At 30.3% G+C, this 15,996-nt stretch overlaps 2 protein-coding genes across 10 annotated transcripts; one reads left to right on the top strand and one right to left on the bottom strand.

Annotated features, from left to right (window-relative positions):
- Positions 1-185: 185 nt before the first annotated feature.
- Positions 186-7,261, bottom strand: l(2)gd1 (lethal (2) giant discs 1). Of its 2 annotated transcripts, none has more exons than XM_088199981.1 (12): positions 7,151-7,261; positions 6,790-7,003; positions 6,232-6,714; positions 4,365-4,589; positions 4,188-4,297; positions 2,962-3,186; positions 2,718-2,892; positions 2,510-2,648; positions 2,051-2,441; positions 1,836-1,987; positions 754-886; positions 186-684 (listed from the first exon to the last, which is right to left on the bottom strand). In XM_088199981.1, the coding sequence occupies exons 1-12, from the start codon at positions 7,208-7,210 to the stop codon at positions 565-567; spliced, it is 2,427 nt and encodes an 808-aa protein (XP_088056107.1). In that variant the 5' UTR covers positions 7,211-7,261; the 3' UTR covers positions 186-564. The 2 variants fall into 2 exon arrangements, with proteins under 2 accessions (XP_088056107.1, XP_088056116.1); XM_088199990.1 differs by having other exon boundaries at positions 754-844.
- A 996-nt stretch (positions 7,262-8,257) lies between these two features.
- On the top strand, positions 8,258-14,691 carry LOC148239036 (uncharacterized). 8 transcript variants are annotated; one of them, XR_015811664.1, is made up of 9 exons: positions 8,258-8,345; positions 8,546-8,610; positions 8,672-8,735; positions 9,387-9,469; positions 9,551-9,731; positions 12,708-12,772; positions 12,823-12,899; positions 13,399-13,481; positions 13,557-14,691. XR_015811664.1 is itself a non-coding variant. In XM_088199998.1 (9 exons), exons 1-9 carry the CDS (start codon positions 8,327-8,329, stop codon positions 14,499-14,501), a joined length of 1,569 nt encoding a protein of 522 aa, XP_088056124.1. In that variant the 5' UTR covers positions 8,258-8,326; the 3' UTR covers positions 14,502-14,691. The 8 variants fall into 8 exon arrangements, 7 of the variants coding, with proteins under 7 accessions (XP_088056124.1, XP_088056167.1, XP_088056177.1 ...); XM_088199998.1 differs by having other exon boundaries at positions 12,836-12,899; XM_088200041.1 differs by lacking the exon at positions 12,823-12,899.
- The last annotated feature ends 1,305 nt before the right edge of the window (positions 14,692-15,996 follow it).

Here is a 15,996-nt window from a genome sequence, read left to right as displayed (position 1 = left end):
ATACGATACGGCATTTTCTGACACTAGAAGACAGATGGTTGATGGAATCATATCTCAACTCAAATAATTTTAAATCATCGGTATATTCATGTCATTAAGATATAACGAGAGGGCGCAGGTGATTTATAATATTAATATTCTTTCATCTCAATGATTCGGGTAAAATTAATTAACATAACCAATTAACTTTTATAGAATATGTTTATATTTTTATATAATAATATAAGACTATGAAATTACAAGCTGATTATACATGACAACTTCAGGCACTTAATAATGACTTAATAAAAAATATTCACATTTTACGTTAGTTAGAGGGTTAACCATTTTAACAAAAAATCTTTACAAAACGTTGTATATTGACAAAATATACAAATAACATTTATAAGCACCTCATCTATAACATCAAAATAAACCAGTTTATAACAAAATTTCAGACGGTACAAATATAAACATAAGTAAATCAAACAATTTAGTTAAAACAATTGTTTAAGTCAGTGTAAGCTTAAAAATATAATTATTGCTTGTGATGGAATGGCAAAAAATAATAAAATTTATACGTCGCTAGTGATCAATTACGAGCCATTTCTGAGTAAGTTGTTCCACTTGTTTTGTGAGTAAAGGGTGACGGACTCGTATCTTCACTTCTAACTTTCCGCCGATAGTCTTACGGCCGTCCATTAACTAAAAATTAATAAAAGCATATAGTTATTATTTTAAATTTAATAAATAAATTTATTACAAAAACCTTACGTCGTACGAATTATGCAGTACAGTTTGAGTTTCAAGGGGTTGCAGTTTTATGTTGACTGTTCCGACCACAGAATCTCTTGTGAAAAAGCCGCTGAAACATGAGAATGGGCAACTGCAGGCTCGGCCGCAACACCTAACGATTACACGCACATCTTTCTATCCGATATCATCACAAACACATTCGTTCACCATCACCGCATTACACGTGCACTATCAGAACTTGTTATATAGTAAAGTGGGGTAAAAGTGTCCAGTATAGATATAATTGTTTCCATGAATGGTATATTGACAACACTGAGTCAATCTGCAAGGTGCTGTCTCTGACAGCACCTTGCAGATTGAAGTATCAGTTTGAGAGTCTTGATACCATAAGGTGAGAATATTTTTCAAATCTTCTTACATCACTGTAAGGCAGAACTGAGCATTGAAAAAACTAATCTTCCCTGCAGAAGTCAATTTCTAAAAAGGGAGATATCGTAATGTTTGGAGATAACACCTTTAAAGAACAATTCACAGGCAAAAGCCGATAAAATGAAGAAAAGTCTAAAAAAGTCTTATTCGTAGAAACTAATTTATAAGGTAGTCGAGTAAAACAACATCCTGCTGAAAAATATGAAAGTTGAAGTCGTAATATATCCTATCAACTCTATGAGCTTAAGAGTACACAGATCCTCTATTCGAGAATTTAATCATATGTAAAAATGCGAAGAATAGTAGCAAAATTTATATTTCTATTAAGAAGACAATCTATTTCGTTTGTAGCAAATATTTTCAAAAGCAATGTTATTAATCATTAATTATATTGTGTTCTACATAATCTATAGTTCATGCCAAATATAACATCAATATAAACACACTTTTGCACTAACATTGGAGTTAACGTTTTTTTGATATTGGTTGAAAAAATATATTACAAAAAATGTATTTAAAATATAAATAAAAATCCTAGAGATTTTTTAACATGGGATCAAAAACTAAGTGCATACTTTTGCCCCACTCTACTTTAAACGTGCATTTTGAGCAACATTTAGCAAAATTAATGGTAATTTTATAATAAATATATGTATATAATATTTACTTACCCACGAGAATACACTTCCAATTTTACAGCTTGTCGTTTAAAAATCCGCTGACAAGCTCTGGATGTTCGGTTTATAGGTAAAACGTATACGGCATTATACTCAGGATTATTCGTATCCTTAACCAACGAGGTTTTATTAATAATCGGCTCCTCCTAAAAATGAAACAAACATTTTTAAAATTTAACGAATCATTTAAAGATTCAACGGAATCTTACAGTGGTCGGAAATTCAAATCTGACGTAAGTATCTATATCTTTGGAATTAGGCACATTGTAACTGATTCCCCTGACAACAGTCAGCTCCAAGTCGTTATCCATAAGATCCGTGCACGATTGCACGATTGAAAATTGCTTGGTTTCGTAATGAAACTTAGGAGGTTCACCGGTAGTTTTCTTTGCGAGTTTAACAATGTCCAAGTCTTGTTTTACAGTTAGCGCTAAATGCTCGAATCTATTAGTGCCGGCCACATCTCCCAGAGCTTTGTGATGTTCTCGGTTCGATATACATAATTTGAGTTGACTGGTGAGTTGTTCTTCCAAACGGCTGATTATATCGCTGATTCCGTCATCTTCGGAGGAGCAATCGTTTGCATTTATCATATCAAAACTGAAATATCATACCACATAAAATTCTATACAGGATAGCCCAAGCGGTTTTTTTAAATAAATGTTTACCTTTCCTCTAATTCCTGTTTAGCTTGAGGTGGTAACGGTACAGTTGCTAATTCAACGGGTAGGCCACCTTTAGCTGCATCAATCAACGGATCAATTCCTTTAGCGCAACGTAGATATTCTTTAGCTTCTTTTATTTCACCTGAATTTATTTATATGTTAAAATATATATATCTTGAAGTTATAAATATGATATCAAACTATGTAAAACCTTTTTGTTTAGCACTCAATGCTGCGTCTTTGAACTCCTTTTGTCGCTGTAAAAGAATATTCAATTGATGACTAGCTAATCCCGTTCCCATTTGATTACCCATCTTTCGAACAGAGTTACTTCTTCCAGTCTTAGCAAGGGTAGGTTTTTCCCCGTCGTCTGATGGTTCTGTCGGCTGAAATCATATTCAGATTATTATTATCGTTATCAATTCATTATTAATATGATCAAAGATATGATTTACCTGTTGCCTTCGAGGAGGAGGTGTTGGAGCTTCTTCAGGTGGTGCTTGTACTGGTTGAGGTGCTCCTGGAATCAGCGCATATCCTGGAGGCGTCGGTAGCTCATCGTACGGTATGGGTTTACCAGCAGAATTCAGTTTTATAGCTTGTTGAAACTGTTTAACAATACGTCCCATCCTTCTGGCTTTCGAACTATTACCAGCTTCTGCTGCAGCTGCCTCTTGTTGCTAAAATATTAACCTACTGTGAATCAAATGACATACATAAAGCAAATTACAGCAATAAAAACTAAAAGAATAGTGCATAAAAAAATACAATAAAACAACAACGGACAGCCGATGCTTCTTTTTATACTAACAAAAGCATTACATCTTAGCTAAATATTGTTTTATAATTACTAGGTATATATCTTAACCCTTTGGACGCGATAGTCAACTACAGTCACTCAATTGATTTTTTTATCTCTTTACGCAAAAATCAGTAAAAAAAAATGTTTTTAAGAAAAAACTTTTTTGTGAATAAACATAAAATATCATTTTAAATAAATAAAAATTAAAAAATCAGAACATTTAAACACAGAACCAAAGTAAAATTTGAATTTAAAAAAAAAAAAATTTATATTTATTTTTTATTAATGCGTCCAAAGGGTTAAAAAAAAAAGTAAAAAGAGCTTTCTTTTGGTCAGACGGAAGACACGGTAATAGAAGAAATTCTAATATTTGAAGCTTTCTGTTACAATCTGTTAAATTCAACAAAAGCGTTAGAGAAGAATACTCTCATGTGCAAGGGGAAACCCTATTTTTTATGACTTGCCTATTTTAATACACTAAATTGTAAGATTTACTTCAGTAGTTGGCCACAATTAGCTAGATTTTTATTATACGAAAATATGATTCTATCTAGATACCAAAGAAGTAAAAGAAAATCTCAATGTAGCAGGTAAGAAAAATAAAATATATTTATATAGGTAAACATTATTCTATGAAAAATATGGTATTCAATTCTTTTCAACAATGCTTTGGTGAATAAGCTCTTTTTTCACACACAAATTTGTTAGTTTCTCTAGTTGATGAAGGTGTTATGTATGCATTATTATAAATAAATAGTACATTCATTAATCAATAAATTTGTACAATCCTTAGACACACTATTACTTGATTATTTTTCAACACATTTTGTAACAGATAAACGTGTCTATTATTATAGTGAATATGTAGAAATGGAGTACTTTATATAATTCTAAGCGTTGTTGAAGAGCTTCTGCCACAGAATTTGCCGTTATCAGTGTTGGTGGAGGACCTTCGGGAATTTCTTCATTAGCGGGTTCAGAAGGTACATCTATAAAAGAGCATTTAATTTAATATGGTTATATAAATATAGTTATTTATAAATAAAACATACTAACCGACTGATTTCTGAGCGTGTTCATTTTCTCTTTGAGGCATTACTGGACTTGGTCTGGAACTGCCCGGAGGTCCGGGCATGTTGCTTAAATCAACAGGTTTACCCTCTTTCAATGCTTCCATAACTTTATCGAATTGTTTCACCACTTTTAAATAATTCAATGCCAAATCATTTTCACCAGTTTTTTTGGCATTCAATGCCGCAATTTTATAAGCATTTTTACGATCTACAAATGCAACTTATGATTATTAAAATATTAAATTGTAGATATATGAAGACCCCAAGGCAAGAAAATGTTAACTGAAATTTTTGTAACTACGTCCATATGCTATTTTTTCAAAATTAAACCTTATAGAAACTCACAAATGACTGAAGAAAGACTAAATGGACTTTCAATTTTATATATTAAAGCTGTAATGGCATATGAGTTCGACTTGGAAGAAATTTTCAATGATTTTGCGAAGATAAAAGCAAGAAAAGTTAAAATTCAGTGTTCTAAATTTAAATGACATATATCTATAATATTAATATATACACACATATGTATACCTTGACCTCTTTATACATGTACAATAGTGATAGTAACATTAATTTTAGTGTAGAGTACACTTGCGATAAGGATTTTTTTGTGAATGTGTTGTATACGGATATATGAGAAGAAGCGATATAGACGCATATGCTTATTGACTTAGAATCTTCGTTCTCGTTTTTTCTTTTAAGGACATTCTTTGATTCCTCATCGCTGTTATTCATTATTGAAGTGCAGTGTGACATAAAACGTTTTTGATCTTGATTATGATTTATTTTAAAAAGATAGGTAACAATTGTTATGAAAATTTAATTTATTGTATTATTGTTTCGGTTAGGTTAATTAATTATGGTTCATTTAATATTTTTAGAATAATATCTAAACTCAGAAAAGGAATACCACTTTCCGCTTTCTAAGGAAATAAATTATAATGTCTACCAATTTATAAAGGACTCTTTGTTAAATAAACATATATTTTCTTTTTAAATAAAGAATTAAATATTCTGAGCGAAATTGTTTTGAGCCACAATATAGGCCTTTCCAAACAGAGAGCGAAGCGAAGGCGTTTTTATTTTGTAATACACCGAGTACTTCGAGTCTCGTCACACAGAAAGCGAACGCGAAGCGTTCCGAGGCGAAGCGTGCCGGTTGTGATTGTTTACAAATTATTCGTTAGACATACGAAAATAAGTGTAAAATCGGTCTTCATAAGATTCAATTATGGAGCCTATGATACTCTCCATAGTCCTCCCGGGTTTTATTTATGTCGTGTACCCAAATTTTTTGCCCTGGCGAAGCCGCGAAAACGCCTCGGAACGCTTCACGTTCGCTTTCTGTGTGACGAGACTCGAAGTACTCGGTGTATTACAAAATAAAAATGCCTCGCCACGCCTTCGCTTCGCTCTCTGTTTGGATAGGCCTTATACAAGCATACAACTACAAATTGGAATCCTTATAGCGAGCATACTCTAATTAAAACTATATTTTCCAAAATATTAATATATGTAATATTTACGTATATATATGTTATCAATGTCATCAAGAGTCGATATTATTGTCATAATTATATGACAATAATATGGGAAATACGAAAGGTCCAGATACACCCAATATATTCCACACGGAACAAGCAGCAATAATAATTTTGTACATAAATTTTACAGACAAGAAACTAATCATTAATGGGGTTTATTGAGGTGTCTAATGAAACTGGTGAAGGATTATTAGATACTACTCCGCCTGCCTTATTCACTGGATATTGCACCCTTGTTTACCATGATTACCGTTTCTACCAGTTAACATTTTTTTTGCCTCGACATTATAATAAATTATCAATAACCATTTAACATATATAACGCTTGGTTGACTTCGTCGGAGAAATTTTGTTCAACCGGTTGGGACGGTTCAGGCTTAGTGACAGTTTCGGGTGTTTGAATAGTTGCTGGCGGATCCGGTACGATTGGGGATTTTTCTTCTTCTTTTGATTCTTGAGAATGTATTGCAGTGCTCACCAGTGGCGGAATATCATCATCATTTATAGTTTTGCCATTTTTTGCTTGTTTTAAAAGGTCATTTAGCGTTTTAACGCCCCTGTTAAACCTTCTAGCGCGGCCGCTTTCTCCGGATTCTTTTGCATTTTTCTCGGCTAATTTATACATTTCGATTCTTTCTTGTAAGAGCGTAAGAATATCTTGCGTTTTAGCCGAAGCTGGGGGAGTGGATCGCCCGCCTCTAGGTGGTTCGCTAACTGGTAACGGAGCATCTTCATCTTCGATGGCTAACTCGGATAATTCATTCAACAAGTCCGGATCGTCATCGCCATCTGTATAAATTGCGTGAGTAATCACAGATTTTAAATATAAATATAAATTACAACAGAGTAATAAAATAAACATACCGGATAATTCTTCGTCTGATGGAATATCTTTTAAGCTATCGGCTACGAGTCTATCTAAATCGACGTTAGGCATTAGTTTAGCTTTCGGTTTAGCTTTGGGTTTCTTAGCACCGCCTCCTGCGATTGCAGCTAATTCGGCTTCTAAATCGCTATCGCCATCGCCATCGGATTGGCCAATGTCGTCGAGGTTTTCAGGGACATCAAAAAGTCCAAACTAAAAATAAACAATGTATTATTTAATATACTGATAATATTGATATAATAATTTAGTGTTATGAAAAATTAAAATGGATGATTCATAAAAGGGTGCAAAGTAGGATTAACGCAGTATTTGATTGGGAATGCAATAAAAATGCATTACCTGCGCTAGAGAATTTGGTGGACGTTTATTTGGAGCTCTAGGGGCTCTCCTACTCGCCATTGTAAAGTAAAACGTAAAACTTCCGTCAGACCAACTGTCAGTCTTAACACTAAAATTTCGACCATAACGAATTTCAGATATACCTAGTATTGAGGGTTATTAATATTTATTGATTTAAATATATTGCCGCATGCGGTCCACCAGCACTGATACTGCAGCCCGCAAAGCGCAAAACATTAAAATAAATGTAAAAAAATATCCTTATTTTTAAAGTTTTTTGTGCTATTATAAATAAATATACAATTAATAAATTTATTTTTTTATTTTCAAAATAATCAATATTGTATTGTACTGTTACACAAGCATATGTAATAACCTAATTCTCGTTCTTCCGATTCTGCGATAAACATGAAACGGCTACTATGATATGTTTTTATATTTCAAAAGAATCGCAACTGCTGATATTTTTTTCCAAATAGCGACTTTGTGAAGAAGTGCAAGCTGAGTCTGAATTGTTCTCTAGATCAAAAATATTAATATAAAAATATCCGTTTATCACAAGAAATAACTGATACAACCACCAATTTATAAAATTATTTAATATAGAATGCTTGTGAGTTTTGTGTTTATTCTCTAACTATAGATATGAACACAGGTTAAATAGACACTCCTCAACTTTTCATTTTCATTAGAAACCTGAAAATACTACAGAACTAGCTGAATTGTGTTAAATGTCAGGTGGCACAATCAGAAAAATATTTTATTGAAGTGAATAAGTGCTTGAAAGATTAGTTCAATTTGAATCAAAAAAACTTTGCTATTTGTATTGATGGTGCTCGAAATAGGATTGGAATTAATAATGCACTTAATAAAAATTTGTTAAGATTTGGATGAAGAGAAGCTTTAGGCTATTTTACTTGTAATGCCGTTACAAAACCTCCATTCTCACGACACGAGTAAAGAAAAATAAAGTAAACATGTCAATTTTAACATAACAAAATATATAATAAATATTATATAATAATAATACTAGTATTAGTAGTAGTAATAAAAAGAATAGTATATATCGATCAATTCTAGACGCGTGTTTATAATTCCCCCATTTTTCCGCCATGCTCGACAATCAGTCGTAGCCAGACCAAACGTCAAATATGAACTGTCAACACAACTGTCACAATGGCGTTTATTAAAACTGGTATTATTTGATTTTTCTGATGCTAATCGCAATTAACAATAAATTTAAAGGAAATATGTGTAATATTTTGCATTTTAGCTAATATTACTTCTCCGTAAAATTAATTTATATTCAGTTGGAAACAAAATATAGTGTATTTATATTTTAAATGCAGCTATATTCTTTACTGGTAAATCAAGTATTAAACTTTAACTTTTCAGAAGCTGATATCGAAAACGACAAAGGAGCGTTTACTTCCGTTGATTCGATTCATTGTAAAGTTGAGGTAAAGAAACAAAGAGTAACACTTGGTTACACATGTGATCTTAAAAAGTATTTTTTTCAAGGTCTTGAATGTAAAATGCGAATACGATAGCAGCGAAGACACATACAAAAACGACATCGATATTGGTTAGATGTAGTACATATACTGTTGCATTTAATGGCACTTTTACAATAGAGCGCCGACAAAATTGTATCCTTCAAAAAATCTATTCCATCTATAAATCTTGAACAAAAAAATCACAGTTAACATTCATCTTTAATACACAATAACAAAATACAGCAATAATTCAATAATGATAATATTTTTTTATCTGTTTTAATTAGAATTTCACAACATTAACACAACAAATATTCTTCTATGAATTTGAGTTGAAAATTTGGTTTTTGATAAAAGCTAATATTTATTTTAAGAACCATATCTAAAATTATAATATATTTTATTTATTATAATTTATATGTTGTTTTATCTATTATTTTTTTTGTAAATTGATTATAATTATATTAAAATATTTTTTAATAATTAATTTCTTTATTTTTAATTTTAAACTGTTTTTTATTATAACGAGTATCGTAGAAAATATATTTTTATTATCTAATTTATTTATTTATGTATTTAATTTAATGCTAAAAATTTTGTGTATTTTTAAACTGAGCTTATATTTTTAGAACACTGTCAACTCTTAGTTCACGATTTTGTCGGTGTGATTTTGTTTTACGTGCTTTCTACGAGATACCTATTTTATAATATGTCAATGATTGATTATGATATGATTTTAGAAATGCACGATGTTAAAGATATACTTAAGGCAAATACTATTGGTGATAAAGTTTTATCTCATCAAATTAACAACATTTCCAATGTAATATACAAATAGATTTTGATTCCAATGTATCTTGATATTTACGACTTATACTTATCTAATGATTAAATTTTATTTTAGAACCCAGAAAAAGAAAAATGGTCCAGAGTTCAACGTATGCATGAAGATTCTTATAAATTTGAGTGTAGTATATGTGGAAAAGCATCCAAAACTAAATGCAAACTTTTACGACATATGACAACTCATAGCAATGCTCGTACCTTTGAATGCGAAAAATGTAGAAAAGCGTTCAAATACAAAGGTGGTCTCACATACCACATGCAAACTCATAGCAATGTTTGTGACTTTAAATGTGAAAAATGTGAAAGAATATTCAATAATAAAATCTTATTTTCAAAGCATGTGCTAACTCATAGAGATGTTCGTGATTTTGAATGTGATAAATGTGGAAAAACATTCAAAACTAAAAACTATCTATCACTACATATGCAAATACATAGTGACGTTCGTTATTTTAAATGTGAATATTGCAAAAAAAAATTCAAAACCAAAAATTATCTTTCACAACATATAAAAATTCATAAAAACATTTGCGACTTTGAATGTGAAATATGTGGCATAGCATTCAAAACAAAATCTATTATTTCACGACATATGCAAACTCATATTGAAACTCAGGACTATAAATGTGAAAAATGTAGCAAAGCATTCAAATATAAATATAATCTTTCACGACATAACAAAACTCATAGTGATTCTTGTGGTATGTTGAATATAGAAATGCACTGAAAATAAAACACAACCTTAACTGTACTTTAAGAATATTTCATACCATATTAAATATCATAACAATGTTTGTGACCATGTAAAAATATGTTAAGAGATTTGAAACCACATTTAATTAATTTCCTTATTTGACATATAGAAATGTGATAAAATAGTATGTACCTGCTTTATGCTATAAATCTTTACGTCAAAATGGGTGAGATATAACTGCTAAACAAGCTACACATAGTAAAGAATTTAAAACACAGTTTTGCAAGTGAACAGCTATTAAGCTCAGCTGGAGAAAATAATCAGATAGGCAGTTGGATATGCAGATTTTCAGCATTCAGCAACACTGTTCAATTTTATTTATTAATTTAACATTAAGATTTAATTAAAGAGTTATTATGCAAAACGTATTTTATTTGTTAAAATGCATAGTGATGTACGTCTGTTACTTAGTCGAGTTTTGGACTGGACAAGAAAGTTCCAGTAAGTTGCAAGTTCCGTAGCAATAACATTTATTCTCAAGTGATTTGATCGTTTCTAAATATTTCTTCTGTTACAGGCGAACAATTGTTGGACTTATGTTCGTATATATGATAATGATAAACATAAATATGCATATACATAGAAATATAATTGGCAGATCATTGCTACCTATTAACATTCCGTTGGTGGTGGCTCTGGAGTAACACCAATGTGAGATTCATGACCGAAAATCGTCGATCTCACAGAAATCGTGAATTTATTTTAAAAACGAAATAATTAATTTAAAAAATGAAAACTGATTTTAAAGTAATTACGAAACACTAGAATGACTCATTTAAATGCTTTTGATATCACGAATTTCCTTATGACTATTTTTGATTAAATTTTTATGACTATCAGTCAGTGTTCCTCTTGGTTTTATTAGACGTTCAAATCAGCCATCAGATCAAATAAAGGAACAATGTTGCCACATTATTTATAATTATATTTAGTCAGTCTTCTCGTCTTCAATTCTAAACAATCGCGGCAGCGCTCCATGTCTATGATCTATGCTACAGGATCTGTAGGATCTAATCCAAAATACGGTACCAAAATCATGTACAACATTCAAATTGACTACACTAAATAAGTGCACATACTTTATACAAAAATATGTGGCCAAATTGAAAAACTGGAAATAATTGAGAAAATTTATTTATTTGGTGGCAAGGGAACTCACCACGCGGAGGTATCTAATGCAGTGGCATGTAGCACTCTTTCTAGTAGGAAGGTAGGAGAGGGGAGGACTCTACCAAACATTAACTCGTGGAGTGATCATAACAAAATGACCGTGGATCTCTCAGATCCAGCGCCACCCAGGGCCGGCCCGAGGGGCAGGCAGTACAGACGATCGCCTGGGGCGCTAGATCTTGTGGGGCGCCGTGATACCAAATAAAGGCGCAATATTCACTTAAAATTATCATACAATATTGTTAAAGAATATAATCTGATATTATTTTTTTGTATACACTACTGTGCACTCTTTAGATTATTTCACGAGTAAAAAATCGCGACGAAAATAAAACGACAAATTCTTAAATACCCACAATCTCAAAAAAGAGTATGGTGTCAAATATAATATTAAATTACTTTAATTTGAATTATATTTTTGTGCTCATGTAATGAGTTATTAAAGTATTAATAGGGGGGGGGCGCAAATTTAGTTTTTGCCTGGGGCGCCAAATAACCTAGGGCCGGCCCTGGCGCCACCAACAGAATGTTAAACATTAATAAGCTGAAATGACCCGTGAATCTTTAATTCCGATAAAATCGGTCAGTATTTGATAAATTAGTATAGTTTTCGATAGGTTATTTACAATCAAAAACGTTACAATGTAAAGAATTATACATATGAAACAAATTTATATTAGTATTCAAATAAATATAAAAAGATATGTTCACTATTAATCCCTCATAGTGTTGACGCTCGTTTCATATGTTGTATACGTTCAGAAATGTTAGTCTTTTGAGTCAGTCGGCTTCGGCCGACCTTACGAAACGGTCGGAATGCGCTAATCTTAATTGTATTTACTTAAGCACATGCTTAAATAAATACAATTATTTTAAATGTAGTTGGGAATTCTGATAAAAGAGTTTAATCTAAAATATTTGTAATTTGGCAATAACCATTCCAAACGAATGGCTTAAACCTAAATTATTTCCAATTCTTCCATTTTCCCTTCATGCTCAACAATTCATCGTATTTGGACCACACGTCAGTTATTAACTGTCAAATCAAGCTGTCACAATGGCGCTTTTTAAAATCGGTATTAATTTATTTTTTCTGATTTCAATCACAGCTGACAATTTAAATGAAAGAAATACTTTCAAGGTTTTGATTTTTAGCTAATTTTTCTTCGATGTCAAACTAATTTATTTTCGGTTGGTAACGAAATACAGTGTATTTACAGTTCAAACTTCGCTAAATTCTTTGCTAGTCAGTTGTAATGTAATCTTTAAGTAATAAACTTCATTTTTTCAGAATCTGATGCAGAAAACGATAAAGGAAGGCTTATCTCCGTTGACTCGATTCAGTGTAAAGTCGAGGTAATTATAGATAATATATAACATTTTTTAACTCACGGGATTTTAAATAGTATTTTTTTCAAGGTCATAGATGTAAAATGCGAATACGATAACAGCGAAGATGCATACAAAGACGACATCGAAATTGGTTAGATGTACAATATAAATTAATCTTAATTGTATTTCAGAAAAAACCTTTTCCAGCGTCTAATAATATCTTGAACAATACATATCATAGTTAACATCGGTCTTTAATACACAATAGCATGAGTACAGTAAAGATACAATGATGAAAATAATAATTTTATGATTTCTGTATCATTTTATCTTGTAAATGTATTTCTTATTCTTTGTAAATTGATCATAATTATATCATATTCATTTTTATTGATTGATTGATAATTCCTGTATTTTTTTATTTTAAGCTGATTGTATAATTAGTAATGTAGAAAATATTTACAAGGTATATAATTTATTTATTTAATTTAGTGCTAATAAAGGTTAAGTATACCTGAACTAAGTTACATTTTTATATTTACTGTTTTGGACTCTTTAATAGTTCGTGATTTTATCCTGAGAACTTTCGACAAGACGCCCATTTTATTATATATATTATTTATCAATGATTGATTTTTATATGGTTTTAGAAATGCACGATGTTAAAGACATATTTAAGGCAAATACTATCAGTGAAAAAGTTTTATCTCATCAAATTAACAACATAACCAATGTAATAGTCAAATACATTTTTATTCCAGTGTGTCTTGATTTTTACAACTTATCTAACAATTCAATTTTATTTTAGAATCAAGAAGGAGAAAAATCTTCCATGGTTCAACGTATGCATAAAGATTCATGTAAATTTGAGTGTTTTAAATGTAAAAAAGTATTCAAAACAAAATTCATTCTTTTACGACATATGATAACTCATAGCGATGCTCGTGGCTTTGAATGTGAAAAATGTGGAAAAGCATTCAAATATAAAGGTGGTTTAAGATACCACATGCAAATTCATGGCAATGTTTGTGACTTTAAATGTGAAATATGTGAAAGAATATTTAAAAATAAAATCTTATTTTCAAAGCATGTGTTAATTCATAGAGATGTTTGTAATTTTGAATGTGAAGAATGTGGAAAAACATTCAAAACTAAAAACTACCTTTCACAACATATGCAAATTCATACCGATATATGTGACTTTGAATGTGAAAAATGTGGAAAAGCATTCATGACTAATCAACTTCTTTCAAAACATATCCGAACTCATAGCGATATACGTGCCTTTGAATGTGAAAATTGTAAAAAAAAATTCAAAACTAAAAATTATCTTTCAGAACATATGCAAACTCATAGTAATGCTCGTGACTTTGAATGTGAAAAGTGTGGAAAAGCATTCAGAACTAAACACTATCTTTCGCTACATATGCAAACTCACGACGATATTCGTGAATTTGAATGTGAAAAATGTAAAAAAAAATTTAAAACTAAAAACTATCTTTCACAACATATAAAAATTCATAGCGATTCTTGTGAATTTGAATGTGAAATATGTGGAATAGCATTCAAAGCAAAGTCTATTATATCACGACATATGCAAACTCACATTGAAACTCAAGACTTTAAATGTGAAAAGTGTGGAAAAGCATTTAAATATAAATATAATCTTTTACGACATAATAAAACTCATGGCGATAAATGTGAAAAAGCATTGAAAAAAACCCAACCATTTACTCCATTTGAAACATCGTAGTGAAAAAGTAATATTTTATTTAATAGGAAATATTATAGCAATGTTTGTGACCATTCATGTAAAAATGTTCATGGCATATTTTATGCTCGATTCATTGCCATGAGTTGTGATGCAATTTTCGTTAAAAAAATTATGTATCGATTATAAAAGAAATTAATAGATTTTTGTAAATAAAAACGGTTAAAAGAAAGTTTGTCATTTTAATTTTTGTATGAATTTAATAACTGTAATATATATTATAAAGCATTTTTAGGCTCAATACTTTTTTCTCCATGACTTTTATTTTAAATGAAATTACATAAAGAAAACATAATAATAGTTCCCCAAAATTAGTGTGTTTATTAAAGAGTGATTATTGAATTTATTATTTTCAGCAAACTAGCTCAATATGATAATCTGCATAAAATTTTTAAAACAACTAATAATATTTTTTAAAGCAAATTTAGTGTATTAAATCATTTCCTGTGCATTGAAATATATCCTGATATGACTCAATTTGACCCGAACAAAATAAACCTCATAATTTAAAATGCTGAAAAGCAATTAAATATAGCAATTGCGAGATTCGAAGATTTTAGAAAGATAAAAAATATCACACTATTTTTTAAATTCATTTCAGAAAGATATCAACATAATTTAAATTGCAAGACAAATCTACAATATTTGAAGCAAACCAGAATGAACTAAAAGTTGAAATAATTAAACTTCTGTTTGATTTATATTTAAAATCCAACGATTATATTCGGAAATACATTAAAAAGAAATACCTTATCCTGACAAATGTAGCACAGAAATTAACGTCTGTTTTTTCTCTAAATATTTTGCTGAATCCGCATTTCCGATATGAATATGCAAATTCATAGTGACGTTTGTTATTTAAAATGTGAATATTGTAAAAAAAGATTCAAAATCAAAAAATCCCTTTCACAACATATAAAAATTCATAAAAACGTCTGCGACTTTGAATGTGAAATATGTGGCATAGCATTCAAAACAAAATCTATTATTTCACGACATATGCAAACTCATATTGAAACTATGGACTATAAATGTGAAAAATGTGGCAAAGCATTCAAACATAAATATAATCTTTCACGACATAACAAAATTCATAGTGATGCTTGTGGTATGTTGAATATAAAAATGCACTGAAAATAAACACAACCTTAACTGTACTTTAAGAATATTTCATACCATATGAAACATCATAACAATGTTTGTGACCATGTAAAAATGTGTTAAGAGATTTGAAACCACATTTAATTAATTTCCTTATTCGATATATAGAAATGTGATAAAATAGTATGTACCTACTTTATGCTATAAATCTCTACGTCAAAATAGGTGAGATATAACTGCTAAACAATCTACACATAGTAAAGAATTTAAAACACAGTTTTGCAAATGAACAACTATTAAGCTCAGCTGGAAAAAATAATCAGATAGGCAGTTGGATATGCAGATTTTCAGCATTCAACAAGACTGTTCAATTTTA

Source organism: Plectrocnemia conspersa, unplaced genomic scaffold (genome assembly GCF_051122295.1).
Source record: "Plectrocnemia conspersa isolate PC_06_02 unplaced genomic scaffold, ASM5112229v1 ptg000001l, whole genome shotgun sequence".
In the NCBI taxonomy this organism is placed as follows: domain Eukaryota; kingdom Metazoa; phylum Arthropoda; class Insecta; order Trichoptera; family Polycentropodidae; genus Plectrocnemia; species Plectrocnemia conspersa.
The sequence above is the reverse complement of the archived record's forward strand: the minus strand, read 5'-3'. Positions and strand labels throughout refer to the sequence as shown.